The sequence below is a fragment of the Lissotriton vulgaris genome, chromosome 8 (genome assembly GCF_964263255.1).
Source record: "Lissotriton vulgaris chromosome 8, aLisVul1.2, whole genome shotgun sequence".
NCBI lineage: Eukaryota > Metazoa > Chordata > Amphibia > Caudata > Salamandridae > Lissotriton > Lissotriton vulgaris.
The window spans coordinates 1,122,567,904-1,122,590,841 of record NC_141696.1 but is presented as its reverse complement, the minus strand read 5'-3'; the positions used below and the strand labels follow the sequence as shown (position 1 = coordinate 1,122,590,841).

The 22,938-nt window shown below is 44.9% G+C and overlaps 1 protein-coding gene across 1 annotated transcript in view; it reads left to right on the top strand.

Annotated features, from left to right (window-relative positions):
• The window catches only part of TRIM13 (tripartite motif containing 13), a 286,751-nt gene that overhangs the window by 100,045 nt on the left and 163,768 nt on the right, over window positions 1-22,938 (top strand). The window contains exon 2 of the mRNA XM_086934954.1: window positions 4,418-4,542. Coding sequence (XP_086791080.1) covers window positions 4,456-4,542 — 87 coding nt within the window. The 5' untranslated portion in view covers window positions 4,418-4,455. The remainder of the gene's footprint in view (window positions 1-4,417; window positions 4,543-22,938) is intronic.

Sequence of the window (22,938 nt, the reverse complement as noted above, 5' to 3'; positions counted from 1 at the left end):
TTCATGCTCATAAATAACATTTCATTTATTGAGATCAATGGAACTCCCACACACCACACTTGTCTTACATTAGTTTAATTCACTTTACATTCACAAACAACATAAGCTAAATACACTTCTATAAAAAATTAAAAAAAACACTTTATCATGGACTGATGCAAACCATTGTTTTATGTCCACATCAAAATCGGGATTTCTTTTCATTTCTCTACAAGAATTGGCTATACCTCACAAATAGAACCAGGGTCCTCGATACTCTAACCAGGTCCTTATATGTCCTTCAAATAGCACATCCCTCTGGGGACATTGGGATCATGGGGCAGATCTTTCTGTAAGTGAAAGGACAAACATTGCCACCCTGCCACTTTAGTACGCATACTGTCTTTTACTCCATCACTACTAAGTGTCTTCTGTCATCTACTGTCACCTTCAATCACAGAGAGTTACGATTACACCGAGTATCTTAAAACACTCTAATCTATAGATTCTCGCCTACTTTTACCTCCAGTTACAAAGTATTGCAATCATCCGATTCACCAGATTTATGGCACTCTGTAAGCAAAACTTGATCATAATCAGCACCCTCTTGTTTAAAGTCTCTACAAATGCACAATTTCACAATCTACTCCACCAACCATTCCCACCTCTAATCAGCATGTGCTCTTCTCCTTATTCGTGCTCACCTATCTGTATTAGGCCCTATTTCTTGGATTATTTATGGTCAGCGTCCCAAAAGTCGCTTGTTAGGCATAATGATACAACAATATGTAAAGCATGATGTATTACAGAGAGATGTAACAGTATATGCAGAGCCAGTGTAAATCAAAAATTATAGACTGTCCCAAAAGTACCCTATTCCTGTATTTAAACGCTGGCACACGACCGTGTAATTATTCAAAGACCTGAACAATCCATTCTGGCTGCTCCTCACGAGAAAGCAAAATGAGTTTGAAATATGATTTTGACTATCACATATGTATCTTGAATAAGCTAACAACACGAACCACTCTCCAAGAGTCAAATCCAGGCAAAATGCAAAAACTTCAAAACAGAAGGCTTTGTGATACTTTAGTCACTGCCCCATTGTGATGCTAGCAGCATTGTTCTTGTCATCTTTCACACTGCTAGAGAGCTAAGAAACTCAGTGTGCCTAGCAACAACCAAGGGCGAGCTATGTATTAGTTTTGTTGCAGAAGCCTTTGAATGGGCTACATTTTAGAAAAAATAATGACCAAACTACATTCTGACTGGAACAACATTCTGGCATCTTTTCATCTGGCTGCACACAGTGCTTATATCTGATGTGAGAAACACACCATTTTGGCAAGGTAAGTGTACTTTTTGTTCTGTGCGACTTTAGGGCTTGTCGATAGCAATATGTCATCTTCCTCTTTTGTGTTTAATACCACCAGGTACACACGCCTTGGGTTTTATGATCTCACAAATGCTCAGCCTAGTTTATCTACAAGAGATAGGCAGCTATTGCACCTGCACTAGGTAGTGAAATCCATCAGAGTCCAAAAAGTCAATTGTACTTCAAACAGTCATCGGTTTCACCCTGTAATTCCTAACTGAACATAGTGTGTCAGGGCAAACTATCTAAACTTCCAGCTGGTCTGCATAGATTTAGGTGCTTATGTGTTTTTGATAACAGTGAATTAACAATTTAAAATTAAATATCATCATAAGGCTTGATGACTGTAAGAGTTGAGTGAAGCCCATGATACACTTCTGGCAGAGTTTCCTCTTGTTTTTTATACACGGCCCATATACAATTTTACCTTTTGGCCTCCTAAGCCTTGATAAATCTGCATGGGAGCAGTGAAACACGTGTTGGCTGAGAACGCACTCTAAAGGGACTGTATCATTTCATGTGAACTGGAATCTGCTGGAGATGTGGAAAGTTCTCTCAAACTATTTTGGACTCAAAAAGAAAGTATTGCCTGTTGAACGTTCCCAAATATGTACATTTATTTATATGAGTGTTTCATGGATTGATTAAGCCGTACTAAACGAATATTATGTGCTTATTGTCATTTAGGATTGGATTAAATAGGTGCATTGTTTGCAAAAACGTTTTTCAGAACCTGAGCTCAAATTTAAGGACAATAACACAAACATATTTTTTCTAGAAAAATGAATAGAGTGCCTCCTATTTAGTATTTTCTATATTTAAATCTTTTATTTGATATTTCTTTTTATGGCAAGCATTGTTTATCATGTAATACTTAGCTCCAAATTCAGTAATTATATCACAGCTCACATATTTCCTTTGCCATCATGTGTTTCATGAAATGTAAGGACTTTATCAAGGAATTCATTTCTTAGCACCATTTACTAGCACATCTCACCCCTGGCAAAAGTCAGTATTATTAAAACTGTCTCATCAGTCATGAAAAAATACATGTGATCTTGAAAAAAGCACCACAATTAAACAGTAGTTTATTTTTTATTGAATACCCTTCTTGCAGGAGTAGTGGAAGCATTGAGTTTCTTAGGCCCACATGCATCATCCCGGGATTTTGCGAGTTCTAAAGTGCGAAAAATAGCGATTCGCATTTTAGAATTCGCAAAACGGGATGCATGTATATTTTCGCAAATTATTTGCGATTCGGTAGAAATCGCAATTTCTACCAAATCGCAAATATTATGCGATTTTCAAAGTGCAAATTCGCAATTCACATTGATCCTATGGGCCAAAAGGCCCATAGGGATCAATGGGAATTGCGAATTCGCACTTTGAAAATCGCAAATCCTGATTGCATTTCAAGGGTGGTTCAAATGAACCCCCCTGCACCCATGAAATGTTGTTTTCGCATCATGTTGCACACACATGTCCTAAGGACATGTGTGTCCGTAACATGAATGTTTAAAAAATGCATTTGCTGCGTTTTTAACACTTTTTGCAAATTTACCGAGTGGTTCAACCACTCGGTAAATTTGACACCCTAATTGCGAATTCGCAATTTTAAAACTAATCATGCATTGCTTTTAAGAAATCGCAAATGTGCGATTTCTTAAAAGCAATCGCATTTTTAGAAATCGCAAAAATGTTGCGATTCCTGAAAATGTATGATGCATTCCAAAAAGGGATTTTGGAATCGCAAACGGCCGATTTTAAGGAATCGCACCGTTTGCGACTCCAAAAACCCTTGATGCATGTGGGCCGATGCTCCTTAGGGACTCGGGGAAAGGGTGTAAGAAGTATTCAAGAAGCATATGTCAATGGCACCTCAAGGTGTTTGAACTGGGTAAATGAAGAACACTAGCTCAACCCCTAGTAGACAATGTACAGCTCTGCAGAATGGAAATATTTCAGAATTGTACTGTATCTAGTCTCAGGACACCCTTTTCTCGGACTTCTATTTTTTAATTTCATGTAAAGATTACTAAACTCGGATGCTGACTGACTGAAACGTGAAAGTGAGACTGTTATATAATAGGTAATACTTTATTCAATACTAGTATAACATTATAAATAGAATACAACGATACAATATAACAATAGAAATAGCCATCAAAGTGTGGGGGGGGGCTTTGTAATATTGCATACTGTGACTGTATAAGTTATAGTTCCCTTGTTTCATAAAATATATTTGTAAGAAAAGTATCATAGAGTATAATTGACAGTGTTTTCCTATTCATTTGGTTTATTCCAGTTAATCTAGAAGGTAGTCAGTGGCAAATAATTCAAATCGATTGTACTAAAGTACAATAAAACAGTGTGTGAATATATATTACCACCCCCCTAACCCGCCCCGATAATTGTGGCCTGATTTCACATGGAAAGGTCAATACAATCAAATCAGGGGATCACATCAGGGGAAAAGTTGAATTTTATGTAGCCACGTTTTGTACTTCCCTGCCGCTGTTACATGTAATGTGTCAGTGATTTCCCAAACCTACTCAAAAAGAAAACAGAACGCATTGATGGCAAATCCTAATTAACATCAGAATTGTAGTTCTAAAGCAGTTCTACAGCCTTGTGACTTTTCACCCGGATAGTTTGCCCTCCATGGTAAGGAGGATTCACACCTTATAAACATAGGTATGGTGGGACATACTTGCCTATCCGTGTCTACAAACCTTTTCCATTACTCAATAAGGTTATCTCATCCATCTTATGTACTACACGAATAAGATAGCTAAATGAATTAAGCTTGCTCTTTACAGGCTTTTTTTATAACCTTGTTGTACTACTTTATACCTTTCAGAGAAAATTGACAAAACGAGGCTCCTGTAGGTGGGTACCATTAACATTTGTTGTTTACAGCACAGCGAAGCCCCACTGTTTACATTTTGATTGATGTGAATTTTTTTTTGTAGCCTATGGAGAAAGAGTACTGTGGAGTAAGAGAGATATAAAAGGTACCGGTAGATTTGGTAACAGATCATGTGAAATATTGCTGTCCTGCAGGGTTCCTCTTATCGCCTCAAGTATCCCAATCTGAGGAAATGAAGCTAATCAAGAACTCGAAGTCCATGCCAGCCAGTGCGGGAAGTGATGCTGACCCCCTGACTTTATCTGCCCGGATGTTCAAGGTAGGTTTTAAATTTCACACATAGCATGCCAGGTCTCTGCCAAAGTGTCAATCAGAGACCTGAAGCTAAGCAGAAAATAACCATTAAAATACTATAATGTATGTGCAATGGAATCACTGACAAAGAAGTTAGTAATAAAAAGAGTATGAAGTGTCTCTACTTTAGTATAGGATGGAAAAGAAGACCAACTATTCAGTCTTTCTAAGTAAGAATATCCTCTCGAGGCGGGGGCATCCATTTTCAGGTATGTTTTTGCTTACTTTCCATGATCAGAATGAATCCAACTCCTAAATTGGGGTAGGATTGGGTAATTTTGAGTAATAAGTAAATATACTGTGGTTCCTCCTAGCAATACTCCAAAGACACTGTAATAACTGAACTGCCATACTCCTTTTTTAGGTTTCGACTGGGGAACGGAGCTTTTAGCTCCGCCCCCAGAGAAATCTGTAGTTTCCAGTATGGGTGCCTTGAATACGCCCCTCTGTTTCATTGGCTAGCTCCATAAATGGAGGCTAGCCATTGGAACAGAGAGGCGTCCGTCATGGCCGGACCAGATTCGGGGGCGTTCCCGAGAATTTTTGGCTTTTGGCTACGTCATGCTACGTCAGCCAAAAGCCGGGAACGGCCCCGAATCTGGTCCGGCCGGGCCGTGCTTGCTGCTGTCCTGCCTTCCTCCGTGTCCCTCCTCCCGCCGTCCCCCCTCCCGTATATGCCTATTGAATGCATTGAGAGGTGAGTAAATTCCCCTCCCGCTCTCCGTATGCCCCCAGGAGGGGCATGGGAGGTGGATCTGTCCGTCAACGCGGACCCGTTTTCGTGTTTTCTTCCGTGCTCCAGCTGGGCGATTTTTTGCTGTTTCTTCCGGCCGGCCAATCTCTGCGCGGCCGGCCGGAAGTCCCGCCCCCCGCAGCCCGGGAGATAGGAGAACAACCATGGCGGGCGCTCTGCCGGGCTCCCGTGAGCTGAGGGAGCCCGGCGGCATCAGAGGCGGGAGAGCCCTGCAGCACCACCAGTCATCAGTCGTGAATACTAGAGCTGCACCCTGACAGGTATTTCTAACGGCAAGAGCACCGAGTCTTTAAAACTCCACTGCTGGGCGTTTTTTTGCTGTTTCTTCCGGCCGGCCAATCCCTGCACGGCCGGCCGGAAGTCCCGCCCCCCAGCAGCCCGGGAGACAGGAGAACAACCATGGCGGGCGCTCTGCCGGGCTCCCGTGAGCTGAGGGAGCCCGGCGGCATCAGAGGCGGGAGAGCCCTGCAGCACCACCAGTCGTCAGTCGTGAATACTAGAGCTGCACCCTGACAGGTATTTCTAACGGCAAGAGCACCGAGTCTTTAAAACTCCACTGAAGTGCAGCACTTGGAGTCTGTCGGTGCCTCGATTTAAAGCGCCGTCGCCTTGAAGTGCAGGGCGGGCCGTCGACCTCTGCCGGTGACTTTACTGGGATGAATAAAAGGGTCACGCCCTCCCTCGGCTCTAGGATTGCTCGAGCAGTAAGCCGGGCCAAGGTCACTCCTCGGACATCCCGCGCGTAGGAAGCGTCATTGTTGTAAGTGCCCGCATGAGCCAAGGGACGGGAACCGCTTCACAGGTGGGGCGATCCGTGCAGGAACTAATCACACAGTACACACAGAGCACGTCAGAGACGGGGGGGCGGTATGGAACACGCTGTACATAAAGCACCACGCCTCAGCCGCACGCCCAGTTCCTCACACCGGCTGGTACCGCCAGGCCCCGTGCAGCGATAATCCTTGATTTTACGTAGGACGCTGCAGAGCGACGCCGCTGCGCGGGGCAGCTGTGCTTCTTCTAATGGTGCAACACTACCTATGCCACCGTAGCCGTAAGGGCACAGCATCCACGGGGCAGCAGGGCTCAATGAAACACCAGTGCCGCAAAACACACCTGACGGCACCAGCACTACTCTGCGGGACTGCTGCTATACGTTTAAAGGGGTGGTGCAAGCACTTCTCAGCAGTCATAATACTTGCTATACATCCGTTTAGGTAGTCTCAGCACGTGTCAGCGGGGCTACTGCTGTGCGTTTAAAGGGTAGTGCAAGCACTTCTCAACAGTTATGCTATACATCCGCTAAGACAGTCGCAGCATTTCTCACCGGGACGGCTGTTGTACACTTACTGTGGTGATACAGGCACTTCTCACCTATTATGCTACACCTCAGATCCAAGCGCTTCTCGTCGGACTCCTGCAGTATGTTCAAAGTGGTGGTTCAAACACTTCTCAGCAGTTATCCTATGCATCTGACAAGACAGTCTCAGCACTGCACTGTGGGACTGCTGTTGTATCCTTAAAGTGATATACAGACACTACTCACCTATCCGCCTACATCTCAGGTTCTTTGATAAAGCAGCATGAGCACTCCTCAGAGGGCCTGCCTGCCACTGCTGGTTTAAAGTGGTAGTGCTTGCACTTCTTAGCTGTCCTGCCACACTTCAAGTCCTTTTATAAGGCAGCCCCACTACTCATCGGGACTGCTGCTGTGTGTTTAAAGTATTAATAAAGGCACTCCTAACCTGCCCCGTTACGCCGCAGATACTTTGATAAGGCACCTCCAGCTATTGTATGTTTAAAGTGGAAGTGCACGCACTTCTCGGATGCCCTGCTACACACCTGATAAGGCAGCCCTAGCTGTTCTCAGAGGGGTCTGCTGATGTATGTTCAAAGTAGTAAATCAAGCACTTCTCAGCTGCCCTTCTATACATATAATGAAAGTACACCCAGCACTTCCAAAGAAGGGCGCCATGAGCTTGGTGGGGCAGTTCAAGGAAGTCTCGCCTGAGCTGCCATATGTTTGGTGGGACAGATGTGAACCGACACTTCTCAGCAGCGTAGTGCACATACTTGTCAGTGTGGCTGCCTATACACCAACTAGTCGAGAGCAACAACACGTCTAATCAGGGTTTTTAATGCATAGGACAGAGGCGGCAGTGTTGCTGTGCTTTCAGGTGCCTAGACCCAGGGCTTCTGGCAGACAGCTGAGCTATTCGTTTACTGGGGCTATATACACTCAGTAGAGGCGGACAGTAGTCGCACTTTATACGCGGCCGACCGCCATCGGAGAAAGCCTTCCCGACCCCCCTCCCGCTGTCCGTTCCCGCCCCCCCCTGTGCTTCATGTTTTTCGAGCGCACATTACCGCGGCCGTGGGCGGGGTTGCCGAAATGCCCGCTCCGTGCTGGGCCTCCGTTGTTCCCCAGGTGAGTGCTTGTCTTCTCTAACTTGCATTTGCCCTATAATTCAAAAGTACACGGGGAAAGCTCTATTTAAATAAACTCGGTGTGTGCGTACTGAATGGGATTCGAATGGCCTCACTCAAGTGAGAGCCGCGTTTTGCCATCCTCTGCCTCTGATGCTGTTCTGGCCAGAGAAGCCCGCGCTGCCTGGCCTTGTAAGCGACTTGGCGCGCAGCATGCATGCTGTTATCTGCTTTGTTTCTCTCCCCTGAAGCTCATCTACCTGGACCTGTCGGGCTGCACCCAGGTTAGTCGCCGCGGTGCGTGCGCGCGCGCCTGCCTCTCCGCCGGAGCACTGGGGCCGCACCGCCGTGCTCGTAGAGCCAGCCCCCCTGAAGGCTTCCCTCTCCTAGGTTTTAAGTTACACGACCCCAGCTGCTTACACTTTGGAGCAGGCAGGCCGAGCGCTGGACGGGCTTGGCTCCCTTCCAGCCTAGTGTCACATCTCTAAACATTGCCGTGCGCGCGCTTAGGACTCGTGTGTGTTCATTCTATCCTGCCTCTGGTAGCTAGAGTTCATGCCGTATAAAATCTAAAATAGAAACACCCACAACACTGCTTTTTCTATCGTAAGAAAGACGGCAACCTTCCTACAAACTTCTTGACCTACGGAGTACACACTACCTGGTGTTTCAATGTACTTGCTTCACATGAACAGGAGCTATACGCTTATTTATTTGATTTAATTAATCAGGCCAGCTAGTGGGTCCTTCAAGTGGGACCCATGTCATATGTGACACCTTCAACGCATCTTGACGATTTAATCAACTGGAAATTGCATTGTGGAGCTTTTATTTTTCTTTCCTTATTGCCAGTGATGGGCATGGTGAATAGATGCACCCCTGTTCTTAGTGCCTGACTTCATGTGAAACTAGTATCCTGCCTATTATTTTGATCCTGGGATTCCACTATTATAGCGCATGCGCTGAAGCCTAGGTCTGTCTCTGGTAATACGAGGTCCAGAAAATGTTCTGTGGCCAGGAGGGGCATCACCATGCGTGTCCTAAAATGAGCATTGAACCGCTGTCCGTTACCCTGAGGCCATCGCAGTGCTGTATGCCATGAGAGCCATCACTTTGCACAAAGAATGTGTTTGGACACCTTTGAAAGTGAACCACCCAAGCCAGTTCTGAAACCTCAGACAGTGGATATATATCTCCTGTCTGATAAATGCATCCATATACAAGTGAGACTGAGTTAGCCATCTGTAGGCGTCCTAAGTTGGCAGTTCAAATTTTACCCATATCCTTAGTGATCATAGTTTGTCAGTCCAGTGTTCATGTGGAATTTAGTTGTGTTTGCTTTAGGATTCTGATTGCACGTGTCTGCATAGTGCAGCAAATAACACAAGAATCACAAGATTAGATCACAGTTGGCATTCACAAAAGAAATGTGAAGAACTGAATGTGAGGTGAGCTTATGACAAGGAAGTGTGGCAAGAGCAAGCATGCTGCTGCTTGCAGTGCTACTGTCCTCCTTCACAGTTTAGCTTGTCAACCCAAAGAGAAGATTCACATTGTTGCATGCCTGCCTTTCGCCCTTATGCTGCTGCTGTTGAGTTGTTCCTCAGTATGTTGCCCAGAAAGCACCCCTGGCTCCTGTACATTTCCTTGCGCCTTTTAGTCTTAGACCAGAACCTTGCAAGTGGTCTTAAGGGTGAGGGCTGTGAGCTGCTCTGATGCGCGCCACAAGTAACTCGAAGAGGCTGCCCACTTTGTTTTCTTCTGTATTGGTAACTGCTCCTCAGAGTGATGAGTGTTGTATGTTTTTCCTTGAAATCCTCCCAGTAGGTGGAGGCCTCAGATCCATTAAGCAGGTATCAGAGCAGAGTTAAGCTGGGCAGCTGATACACCAATTGGGACATGAGCCATAGTTAGGGGAGCTGATTTTAAAGCCAGGTATTAGTTCCACACACTTTTTAATGAGTAAAACGCCAAAACAAAATATTTTTTATTCAGTAAAAAGCCAGAATGAAACATGAGCCTAATAAATGCAAAATTATGCCGTACAAAGTTGAGCGAGGAGGGAGGAGCCGATACCGGTATCAGCACGTTCACTGCAGCAGGAGCAGCGCGTGCTAGAGGTTGTGGCAAGCTGGTCGGGTCTGCTGGCGCCGACCAGCGTTTCCCGCGACCCATCTGTGGTGGCCCTCATCAGTTAAGGGTGCTCAAGCGGCGCATGCTCTTTTGTGAGTGGTGAGGTGGGGCTGGCGCGAGCTTGCAGAGCCCGTTATCGTCATAAAACTTGATGGAAGGAGCAGCACGCGGCTGGACAGCACGAGGACAGTGGCTATAAAGGCCACCTTTCTGGGTGGGACTTGTAAGAGGTCGAACTGGTTGCCCTTTCGTGCGAGAGTCTAGGGTGTAAAAAGGCGCCCAGGCCGGTTATATCATGTTATAACTGGGACCTTACGTACCGTGTTATTGACGTATTTTATTGGGTATGGTCTGTGGTATTACTTGTGCCTGTGAGGGGGTTAGCTCTGGATTTTACGTGGGTTCTACCAAGGGGTTGTTTCTGTGCAAGTTATTTTTGGGGACAAAGTGGAAACACAAATTTTAAGCCTCCATTTTGTGGGTGGTCGGATGACTGTATTATAAAGACCTAGTGCGGTCATTTGAGGGTCATTTCGTCGTCTTGAATGAATATACGTGTCATTGTGCTATCTGTTAAATGGGGATAGGCTTGAAATAGGGACGGACCTCTGATTGAGCTGTAATTTTAAAACAAAAAAAATGATCTTGATTTGGGACCAGGCCCTATGTTCCTGTCGGCCACTTGCAGGCAAAAACACTGATCGGTTACTCAACAAAGACTGTAAAGCCCCTTCATGTAATACATGTTAGCAGTCTTGTTTCTTCTCTGCGTCCATGATCTTCTCTCAGTCTTGTCAATGAGTTGCAGACGGGAGGTGGAAACACCCCCATCCATTTCATTCGGGTGGGAGTACATTTGAGTCTATAACATCACTCGTGATCCATAGAAGATATTTATCAGCAAAAATGACTTCAATACTTGTGAGTCCCTCACACTCTAATCCTTTGGAAGGAGGGGTACATGAACAGGCTACCTACAGGAATGGCCTCTTCGGATGGGCACATTTTGACACAGCGAATGTTAAAGAATTAAATGGCATCACGGACATTGCAATGTACTCCTTGTTGAGGGAGTGCAGAGTGAGTAGGGAGTGCTAGAGAGTGCAGAGTGAGTAGGGAGTGCTAGGGAGTGCTAGAGAGTGCAGAGTGAGTAGAGAGTGCTAGAGAGTGCAGAGTGAGTAGGGAGTTCTAGGGAGTGCTAGAGAGTGCAGAGTGAGTAGGGAGTGCTAGAGAGTGCAGAGTGACTGCAGAGATTAAGCTAATGGCAATGTAAATGACAATGCCATTTATTTATCTGTTTTCAAAACCAACACATAAATACACATTTTGTCATTTACAATGCCAATAACTCTAACTTTTCCAAAGGCGAAACCATTGCATTGTAAATGCTTGTTAATTGATGACAATTGAGGCCAGAAAAGGAAGGTCTGAAAAAGGTCCAAAAGAGGGGTCAAAGTACATGAAAGCACAGTAGTAGGTAGACAGAAGCCAGAAGACAGCTGAATTATCTAACATATTTATAAAGTGCACCAGCACCTGGAGGCATTTGGGCACTTTATTTATAAAGCAAAATATACACAGCAATGTTTTAGGAGAAGACAGGACAACAGCAGTATGAAAACTGAAAGTGATTTTTCAGCCCCGTTAGGTAAAAATTAGTGCTTAACATATAATCCACATATGCAACAAGACATTTGAGCAAGGGAGCAGTAGTTTGGAGCCCAAAACTTCAGCAAATGAATCTGTGATAGGGACTAAAACAAACAAGAAATGTCTAATATATGGCTTAGAATCAAAAATACTTCACAGAAGTTGTAGGTACGTCAATTCAGGAGCAAGAGGAATGGTGTACTGCTAGATGTTGTCTGAATCAAGGAGGAAGGGCTTAGGTCTGATATTTAGTTGAAGTGAGTTTCATGCTTCAATTACGGCTTGAGAGAAGGATGTTTTCTGGGCAAAATATTCTCTGAATATACAGGGCTCACTCAATAGAAATGTGAGCCTATGGGGAGCTCTTTGTCCACCAGATATGGGATGCAAAGTGCATGGGTAGGGAGAATTTTTTTGATGCATTGCTCTGGTTTTCATGTGTTTGTCTTGAGATAAACCAATATACTCCGACAGGGAACTAGAGAGCAAGACTACCCTTGGGCTTTTATTCCCCGAATATCTTCATATTTTATTTTCATGCCTCCAAATACATCCCCATTTTTTCCCAAAGATAGAAAATACTACTTGTCAAAACTCTAAACAGGTAAGTGGCAACCACCCCTTCAGATCAAGTGCTGGCCCTTAATCCAAAACCCATCACCAACCGTTCCCTTCCTTTTTAAGCTCCAACTTGACAACATCATCTGAAGGTATGTCATAACCTTCATGATAAAGCAGTAACATGGCCCCACCTGCCTGACATTGCTCTGTCTGTAAATTATACTATTTTCCAGAGTAGGCCATTTTCAAGAGTTCAACTCTACCAAACAGACAATGCCACGTTGGGATACTTCCCACATAAATCCAGAGGTGTCATTTGAAGAGCTCATATCCCAAATGTGAATAAAACTGTGTTTGAAGTCCATGTAGTGAACAACATTTAGGAGATTCAACTTTGGCCCTTTTATCTTTCTGGAGGTTTTGAGACATATTGGTGAGCTCTCCTAAAGTTACCTCAATCTCACCTCATCCTTCGCTCGAAAGCTCAGCAAGCTCTCAACCCTTTACTAAAATCCAGCACTTGCTTGGTTTCCTCAGAGAAAAGGATCAGGGAGCTACTTCTTGTGTCATTTCAACGAAAGGAAACAATGAGAAAATAGATATTTCTCAACTCAGGTTTCAAGTCATCAGACTTTCCACTGTGGAAGGTCTGATGACTATCTGTTCTAAACTTGTGTCCAATGAACAAACTACTACAAGTGTCTGATAGACACTCCAGTCCCTATCAGACTATTGATTACATCTTATGCCTACATGAAATACGACATGCCAAATGTTAATAATATGATAGTCACTGAAACTCTCCAGTGAAAATAAAAACTGGGGCTTATGAATGGCGTTAGGATAGCTTCAAACAGCGAAACCATTCCCTTACACTTAGAACACCAAGTTTGGTTGAGGTATACCAAATTGTGTTGCATGAACCAGAAAAAAATTATTATTTTACAGACTTTTAAGGGGACCCAGTTCATTATTTTATCAATAATGACATAAAAACAGAATAGGTGATTGTTAGAATTCAAGAGATGACAGGACTCAGGATGATTTGAAGTACTGCTTTATTCATGACCATCCACTCTCCTCACTGGAGATAACCACAACATTCCATGGTCAACTCCAGGGCGGGGGTAACCAACTGGGCAGAAAGGCAGGGGTGGACGGAACGTACCATTGTAGGTAAGATTACAACACATCGCCCTTCCATAGGGGTGAAAGGTGAGAAAGAGATAAGGGGGGCAGAAGAGGGAAAAGAAAAGGCGGGAGAAACCAGGCAGATGGCCAGGCAGAAACAGAAAGGAGCGCAGGTGAGTACAATTATGTATGTGCCCGTACAATGTTGTCAAAACTCAACCATTGACCATTTTCAAGCTGGACCACATTCTTGAGCACTTTAACAATTCTAGCTGGAGAACAGTATTTGCTTTGATTGACTCCCATCTTATTGTTTTTCCTGACATGTACCATGTCACCAACCTCCCACTCAAGAGCCTTCACCCCATGTTTTTGGTCGTACCATCTTTTGTATTTAGCTTGGTGCTGGTTGATCTTTTCTGCTACCTCCTCCTGACCTACTTCAATGGCCCTTCCTCCACTTAACCAACTGGGATTGAATTTGGTATATGGCTCCCTTCCGCGTAATGACACAAAAGGGGAAATTCCTGTTACTCTATTAGGTGTAGTGTGGTATGCCCACAGTCACTTCCATAGAGAGGTTTCTATCTCCTGGCCATTTGCGGATGCCAACTGGATATGTTCCTTAATTATCCTGTTTGCTCGCTCCACTAGGCCATTGGCTTTTGGGCAGTATAAAGCTGTGGTCTCATGCTTTATGCCCATCTTTTCCAAAGATTCCTGCATTTCCTCAGAGGTGAATTGCACACCATTGTCAGTCACTAAATTGGAGGGTATTACTTCCTCACTGAACACCCCTTTTAAGAACTCAATCACAGTCTTCGTGGTGATATTATGTACAAATTTCTGCTTGATCCAGTGTGATGTATAGTCGATCAGGATCAAGTAAAGAAATTCCTTTCTGTGTGTTACAAATCATATACTAACATTTGCTTTCCAAAACACCCTTCGTTTAGACCAATTTCGAACTACATATATAGCCCTGTGCACGACATTGTAATCATAACATAAAAAGATATGTATCTTAGTGCTTTTTATTAAAAGAAGTTTCAAATTAGATACAGGTTTGTTAACAATTCATAAAAAACAATCATCCATATTTCTCATAGCAACATTAAATTCAGTTTATATGAATTACACAATGGATCAATACATATTACACAGTACATCAATAAAACAATATTTATACATATAAAATCCGTATGTCGACGCGTTTCGGTGCTTCGTTTTTATAGAACACCTTCCTCAGGACGGTATAGGTTAAAAACATCAATTCTTCTTTCTAAAATTAAATACATACAATTAATAAAATTATACTTATATATGGAAAACGTCTTTTTGTTCACGGGCTACTAGAGTGAGTGGTCATAAACAGATCTTACATTATTATCAAATTATTCGGGTACCAAATATATCCCTGGGGTCACAGTAATTAATGGACCTCCTCTTCAGCTTTGTATTTCATCAGAGAATCTGTGTATAAAGCAATATATATTTTTAGTTGTTGTGTTAAATATTTAATGTCTGATATATATAGACATCTGCCCCAGTGTGTACTTACTTATTTATTGCCTAGTGGCAACACGCTTCGTTTAGAACATGATCAATCTTTTAATATTCAGGTTAATTCGTTCTTGACCTTGCTTGAACGAGGATAGTCGATCAGGACCAGCATGAATCTCCTTTGCACCCCTAGGTCGTGCATAGGTCTGATAATGTCCATGGCTAACTTGTTCCACGGCTTTGTGGGCACTTTGACTGGGGATAATGGTGCTTTGTGTGGAGCCTTAGACTTGTCACTCCTGGCGCATGCTCCACAATCCTTTACAATTTGTTCAGTCAATGCATCCATCCTGGGGAACCAAAAATTTAACCTTACTCTTCCCTTGGTGGCACTGTGTCCCAGGCGTCCCTCATGTGCTAGCTCAATTACTCTCTTCCTGAGCTCTTTAGGGGGCACCACCCTGTTGTTGCGATAAACTTTTCCCCCGATGACGCTAAGCTCATTCCTGACCTCCCAATAATCCTCAATACTAGAATCAAGTTCATTTCTCTTGTTTGGCCACCCTTCCTTCATGTATTTCTTTAGGGTACTCATCTCCTTGTCCATCTTCATATTGTCTTCCCATTCTTTTTTAGTGATGGCTGGTATATCCGTCATTAAAATTGGACTGTCAAGTGCTTCTTCCTTGGTTTCCACTTCTGTTAGAGGTGATCTGGATAGGAAATCAGCAATTTTGTTTTCCTTGCCGGGTACATACTCTACATTGAAATTGTAGTGTTCCAGTCCCAGGATCCATCTACTGATGCGTGGGGGGCAATTTTCTAAACCATTCACAGAAAATATAAAGGTGAGAGGTTTATGGTCTGTGCGGATGATGAATCTCTGGTCTCATAAGAAAAACTTAAAATGTCTCACTGCCCAAAAACAGCCCAGGGCTTCTCTCTCAATTACGGAGTAGTTTTGTTCAGGATTCGTGAGGCTCCTGGATGCGAAGGCGATGATTTTCTCGTCCTTTCCATCTTTTTGTATCAATGTTGCTCCCAGACCCTTGTTTGAAGCATCCGTTGCAAGTATGGTTCTCTTTGATGTGGTCATTCTTTAGAGTGTTCGCTACTTCCTCTTTTTCTTCGTCCCATGTGAATACCTTGTTCTTCTTTCATGGGTTCACATTTTGCAGCAAAATTGTCTACATATTTGGACATATACTCCATGAGCCCTAAAATGATTTGAGTTCTTCTTTATTCCTTGGATGGGGTGCCTCTTTGACTGCTTGAATAAGGCTGCTCTTGGGTCTGAACCCCTCTTCCGAAATGGAATGGCCTAAATATTCAACTTCGTGGACTTTTACTTTGCACTTCTCCTTTTTCACAGTTAGGCCTGCCTCCATGAGTCTCTTGAATACTTGTCTTAAGATAGCATCATGTTCTTCCGCGTTTTTGCCGTACACCAATATATCATCTTGGAAACACATGGTGTGTTCCACTCCTTCCAGAATTCTCTGCATAGCCTTTTGGAATATAGCCGCGGCGGAGGCCAGTCCGAATGGCATTCTTTTAAACATAAATGCTCCGAAAGGGGTGATGAACGCAGTGAGAGGTCTAGATTCAGGATGGAGTTCAATCTGGTGGTATGCCATGGACAAGTCAATCACGCTGAAATACTTTGCTTTACCCATGGTGCTGAGCATTTCGTTGATTATGGGAAGGGGATATCTTTCAACCCATATATTATCATTTAGACTGCGTAAGTCTACACATAGACGAATCCCCTCACCATTGGATTTAGCCGCGATGACTATCGGAGCCAACCATTTTGAGCAGGTTATAGGTTGGATTATATCTAAGTCACACAGCTTTTGCAACTCCATCTCTAGAGGTTCCTTCAATTTGTGTGGCACAGGGCGTAATCTGTGTACAACTGTCTTTGCATTGTATTTCAGTCTGATCCTATGTTGGAAATTGTGTAGGTACCCTAAGTCATCCGTAAACAACTGACTGAACTCTTCACATATGTTATCATTTTTCTGCAATTTCTCTGTGAGCAGGACTTGTTCTACACCATTGGGGTCTAGGATAATGCCCAGTTATTTTTGGTCCAACCACCCCAAAAGATTGGACCCTGATTCCACTATGTACACCCTCTCATAAGCCTTGCTATCTTTGAATTGCAACTGCATGTCTTTCATGCCTAGGAGAGGTATAGGTCCTTTGTTGTACGCTGTGGGGAGAAATATCTGTTTTTTTTAATTCGCTGATACAGTTGTTACCCACAGAGACAAAATCATTTTTGTTTAACAAAGTGAACGGTGAGCATGAATCAGCATACATTTCTACACACTTGTTATCAATAAACACATCACATTTTGGATAAGTAGAATTTACAGTGTTACTAATATCTTTTACTTTTAAAACATATTTTTCCCCACTGTACTCTATGCATTTAACTTCCTTGCTTGTGACCCTTTCCGTGTTCCTCTCATGTTCTTTAGGGTGTGGTTCTCAATCTCTACACACTCTTGCGAAATGCCCTCGCCTATTGCATTTCTTACATGTGACATATCTGGCAGGGCATTGAAAAAAACGTTGCAAAGTGGTTATTGCTACCACACCTGTAGCATTTAGGACCCTTATCTTTGTTGTCTACTCTATTATTAGTAGCTTCCCTCAGCTTCACCTTGAACACTTCACTTTTGTCTTCCTCATCTTTAATGCACGCTACCACCTCATTATTGGGTTTCATTTCTTTGATGCATCTAGCAGTGTGCTCAACTGACTTCGCTATCTCAACGGCTTCACGCAACCCTGGATTTTTCGCTAATAATTTTTCTTGAATTCGTGCATTATTGGTACACCGAACTAGCTGGTATCTTATAAAGGAATCCGTGAGGTTACCAAACTCAAATAGTTCAGTAAGACCCCACAGGGAAGCAATATAATTCTGCACTGACTCTTGTTTGCCTTGGATCCTTTTGAAAAACTTGTGGCGTTGTAGTACTACATTTATCCTGTCCCCAAAATGTTTTTCTAATTTGCCCATAGTCTGCGCAAAAACATCCACTTCTCCCTCAATACCCTCCTCTTGTTCTACAGGTAAGGATTCGTAAACTTTGCGCCCTTGGACCCCCAAATTATGGAGCAGAATGTGTTGTTTCCTCACTGAACTAAATCTCTCGCCCCCTATTGCTATGAGGTAAGATTCGAACAACCTCACCCACTCCTTCCAACTAATTTCAGGTTCACCTATGTCATTCAAAAAGGGTGGGGGATGGCTCATGCTTGCTGCAGCCATGTTACACTATCTGGGAATGAGTAGCGTGGGCCAGATAGCAAGGAGAGGAACCTGATAACTCTAATGGGCTAAGGACTGCTGAGGGGTACAAGACAGGTAAAACCCGGGGACCCCCTACACAGAACTCTGTAATGCAAAAACGCTTAAATGAACAACTGCACTAAAGCCCTTGTACTATATGATGGAGGGAAAATTGCCAGGACCAGAAAAAAAGGGTTTACCTAAACATAGAGTCTTCCTCAGTTTTATGTCCTCAAGGTTTCACACACAGTTCTGGGGAGGAGTGTTACCAACATTTGCCATGTAAGGAGTCCTGGGGGCATGCAGTTCCACAACACTCACCACGAGGAGGGCAGGAAAGTCAGTGTCACACAGCTCAGCACGGCTCACAGTAGCCCTCTGAATACTCACAACGTCAACACAGCAGGCGATCGATATCTGGCAGAACCGGCCTTTTATTACTGGAGTGCCGGCATAATTTGAAGGAAATCCGGTCCTGAAGAAAGACCTGCCCTCAGATGCTGGTGCGTCGGAAATGACACCCGAGTGCCTTCAGTATCCGGAACGCCTCCTGAGGGGAAAACGCTGAGGAGACTCTATGTGGAGAAAGTCTAGCGCTGAGGAGATTCGCGCTGTGGAGGGCAGACCGCCAAACTTGGGCCGTCGAGGGAACACGCTGAACAAACGGCACCACTCGTCAGGATTGAGTGGATTAACGTTGTGGAAGAACGCCCAGCGTTGATGAAATGCGCTCTGTGTAAAGAAGTCTGCTGAACTGGGGCCGCCGAGGGATACAGACTGAGACAACGACCCCACTCGTAAAGGCCCCTTGGAAGTTTCTGCACATGTCGACTTGATAGCAGGTAAGGCTTGCGCTGCTGAAGTTCTGCCAAACCCTTACCAATCCAGACCAAGAGTAAGATTTACGGTGGCTGAATTACTAGTGGGTCTGCAAAACGGCACTAGCGCGAAAGGTAAAGCATCCTGCGCGCTAACAGGCATTGCTCCCCCAATTAGCCACCAAACAGTCTTATGGATTCTCTCAGACAAAGGGTGACCCCCAGGTCAGGGACGCTGTCCAGCCAAATAGCGTGATCACACTTTTTCCCTCAAAGGCAGTGCTGGCAAAACACACAGCATGGGGTGTCAAAAACCCCGTGGGAGCTGTCCCGACCAAGCAAAACAGTTTTTTTAAAACACTGCAGATCTATACTGTGTCACACTCCCATCCATGAGGCAAATCTTCTCTCACCTCGGTTGCCAGTATTTACACGCTGAAGGTACTATTCACGCAGTAAAATTCAGGTTCATCCGTCTTGAAATAATCACGAAATCCTTTTTCTGTGACTTCCTCTTCCCCGAAAAATTTCCTGCAGATTGTAAAACTGTCTGGATAGAGCACTCAAAGGGGAGATGGTCACCTTGTGGAATTTTAGTTTGCGATCTGAACATCATCTGCGCCAGCTTGTCACCTATGTACTACGTGCACGGCAGCCATTTTAGATATCATGGTCTCCCTGTCCACGATCGATCGCCAGCGCGCCCCTCTGACCCAGCAAGCATCCTCCGCGCACCCTGGCTTCCCCTCCCTCCCCCTCATGAGCATGACCCTTCTGCATGACCCTGTCCTTGGGAGTCACGCCAGCGCCTGACCAACACCTCCCCTCCTCCCATGAATGCCCCTCTGTTGATAAACCTTCCCTCTGCACTGGATTGTCCACGCAGCATGAATACCACTCCATTGATGGCCCCTCACCCCGTGTCCGACTGTCCACACAGGTCCGAGGCCATCGCCTAAGCCGGGAGATATCATTTACTGCTCCTTATTGTATGCGGTCGCTCTCCTTCAAAGGACCCTCTATTGATCCAGGCCTCCCCACCCCCTGTGATATGATCAGGCGCACACATCCTAAGACTCGACAGAACACTCAGCTGCGTGATGACCCCCCTCCTCTTATCAGCAGGTTGAGGACCTCTATTGTGAAGGTATATGGGGGTGGGATTGACACAAGGATTACGGGGATGTCTTTTCCTTGCTTTACAAAGTTCTGATTGTAATAAAGAAAGGTCACATGCCATAAACCAGTGTATAAGAGGCCAGGCCTCCGAGAGGCTGTTAGAGCACCTCGAGACGATACCTTGTTGTCTGATCTGATGTGTTCTGCTCCGTCGGAATAAAACTTCTGTTTCCTGCCTTCTGGTCTCCGGCGCCTGCCTCATTGCTTGGTAAATTTGAATGGTACAAGGGCGGTTAGCGCCGGGCAAATCTCGAGAAAGGTCCTAGCCCTACCTTTTTCCACAATTGGCGTCCCAAAGCGTGGGGCCCATCAGCGACACGTGGATCCAGTGGGAGAGGTCCGGATGACAGAGTGAACGACTGCAACGATCGGGAAGAGCTCGTGTCCGATAGACCCTCGTCTGACAGCCGATCATCCGACCTTCACTAGTTCTGAACAGACCTCTCTCGAGTGATCTACGGTCCTGACTGGGAACCATCAGGAGTGCCACGGGCATCACGAAGGAGAGAGGACGATCGGGCGCTGGATCCAGAGGACAGGAAACCGTCCATGCGGTCCGGGTAAGGTCGTGTAAACACGACGAATTGAGAAAAGATTGTTTTGTTTGGATAATACTAGTATTACGCTTTGTTGAAACCTCTGGAGATTCGCTGTCTGCAAACGGAGAAAACAACAGGCTCTCTCTTTGCAAACAGTGAAGGATAGGTAACGCAGACTTTTGTCCCCGTTGTAATCCGTCGTGCCTATCTTCCTCCCCCACTGTTTCCCGAACTGTCGTTCGTGGATTATTGTCTGGAGATTCTTTGTCTGCAAACAGGGAAGAACAAGGTCTCTCTTTGCAGGTAGAGAAAGAGTGGGTAACGATAACTTTTCGTGCCCACTTATTCTCCCCACTGAATTGTTTTGATTGACCGATTGTTCGGTATTGGTTCGTTTTGAGGTATTCACCGCCGGCAAACAACGGAGAATAGAAATATTCTGTCTAGTCTTTGCCCGCCGTGATAAGATAGGTAGTGCAGACTTTTGTCCCCGTTGTAATCCGTCATGCCTATCTTCTCCCCACTGGTTGGTAGCCTGTTTAGCCCGGACCGCTTATTAGAGATGAACCATCCAGCTCCACTGGAGGGCACCCCTAATAAGGACATGTTCACTAAGTATGGACTAGTCGCTATAGCTTACACTAAACTATGGCATAAATATACGAAAAAGAACCCTGAAAGTCAGTGGCCACTGATAGGTTCCTTTAATGAAAATAAAATAAAAACATTAGAAATAGCGCTCCAGAAGAATAAGACCACGCCCACTATGCTCGACAGTATCGGCATGTGGCGCAAAGAAACGGAACAACGAAAGAAAAGAGAAGAAGCAAAAATAGGGAAAGAATTACGAAAGGCAGCCCACCTGGCCGCAAAGCAACTAGAAGAGGAAATAAAAGAAAGAAAGGAAGCTACACAAAACCAAGAATCAGGGTCGACAGGCCAATGTCCTGTTAGGACCCCCTCTGCGCTCTACCCTGAATTACCCTCCAAACAGCGGGTGAACGATGAGTTACTACTAGGTCCCCCAATCATCTACATGCCCCCTCCGTATGCCCCCTGCCAGCAACACCCGCGGGCCCTCAGTGTAAACGAGAACGATCTTGGCGCTAGTGCACCGGCCCTCACGGCCTCCGCACCAACCACAGTAACAACATCGTCAGACGACCCCGAGGCTAGTAAACAACCACCAGCCAGACCAAATAGGTTAAGCAAAGATGAGCGGGATGGGATCGACAAAATAGCAAAGACATTAGTAGAACGAAGGGAGAGCGAAGATTATACAATGAGCGTATATAATTCACATGCCGACAGCCACAGACGGCATTTCATCTTGCGATTCAGCTACTACACCCTGAACGCATATGAAGATAGGTATCAAAGTAAGGGTCCCGCTAAACTAACAACACTGTATAGGAAGATTGATGTTGGAGATGGGACTGAATGTGAGGCGACGGAGCTCTTCATGCAGATGCTTGAGGTCTTCCGCCACCTCACGGAACAGAAACCAGAAGCCAAGGTCACCGTCCCTGAAACAACCTCGGTAGAAGTAGCCAATACTATGATGCCTATCAGAGAAGCGGCCCCTTACTGGATCCCGCCACGGGGCCAGGGAACAAGCGATGATATCAATAATGAAAATGCAAAAGGGAGGGTTGTGTACAATTGGGTTTACCAACCATGGGACCGACAAGATATCCTAACCTTCAAACAAACCCTGCCCGATTTAAGAAAGAACCCGACAGCATTTTATACCGAATTAGGCACAGCCTTGGGTTCGACAATAATGACTTTAGCAGACATTGACTTGTTCTTTGGGTTATGCCTGCCAGCTGACGTGTGGAAGCAAATCCGGAAGGCTGACCGCACGGACCTGTTTGGACATACCTGGGACCAACTCGGTAAACTAGATAGACAGCGAGAGCCAGGAAGGAAACCAGTGAAAGACATACTGGAACTCCCAGACAAACTAGTTCAGAAGTTAAAAACACTGATCCCGGAAAGAAAGGTAGACTGGTCGATAGTCACGGCCTGTCGACAGAAACCCCAGGAAGATGTGTCAGAATACTTCTCCCGATTCGAGACAGTGTTCTCCGACTACAGTGGCCAAGACATGACCACCGCAACCGGACAGCACCTGTTTGTACAAAGTTATGTAAAGGGCCTAACACAAGAAGTTTCCCAAAAACTGCAGACGAGTGAGAGTAGTTGGGGGGCCTCCAAACCCGCAGCTATCCTTCAGATGGCTCAGTATTACGAGCACCAAAAGAATGAGAATGATAGGGCGTCCGAGAAAAAGAAGAAAGATTTAAAGGAAAGGGTAATGATAGCCCAGATACAGGGTATAGCGGTAGGACGG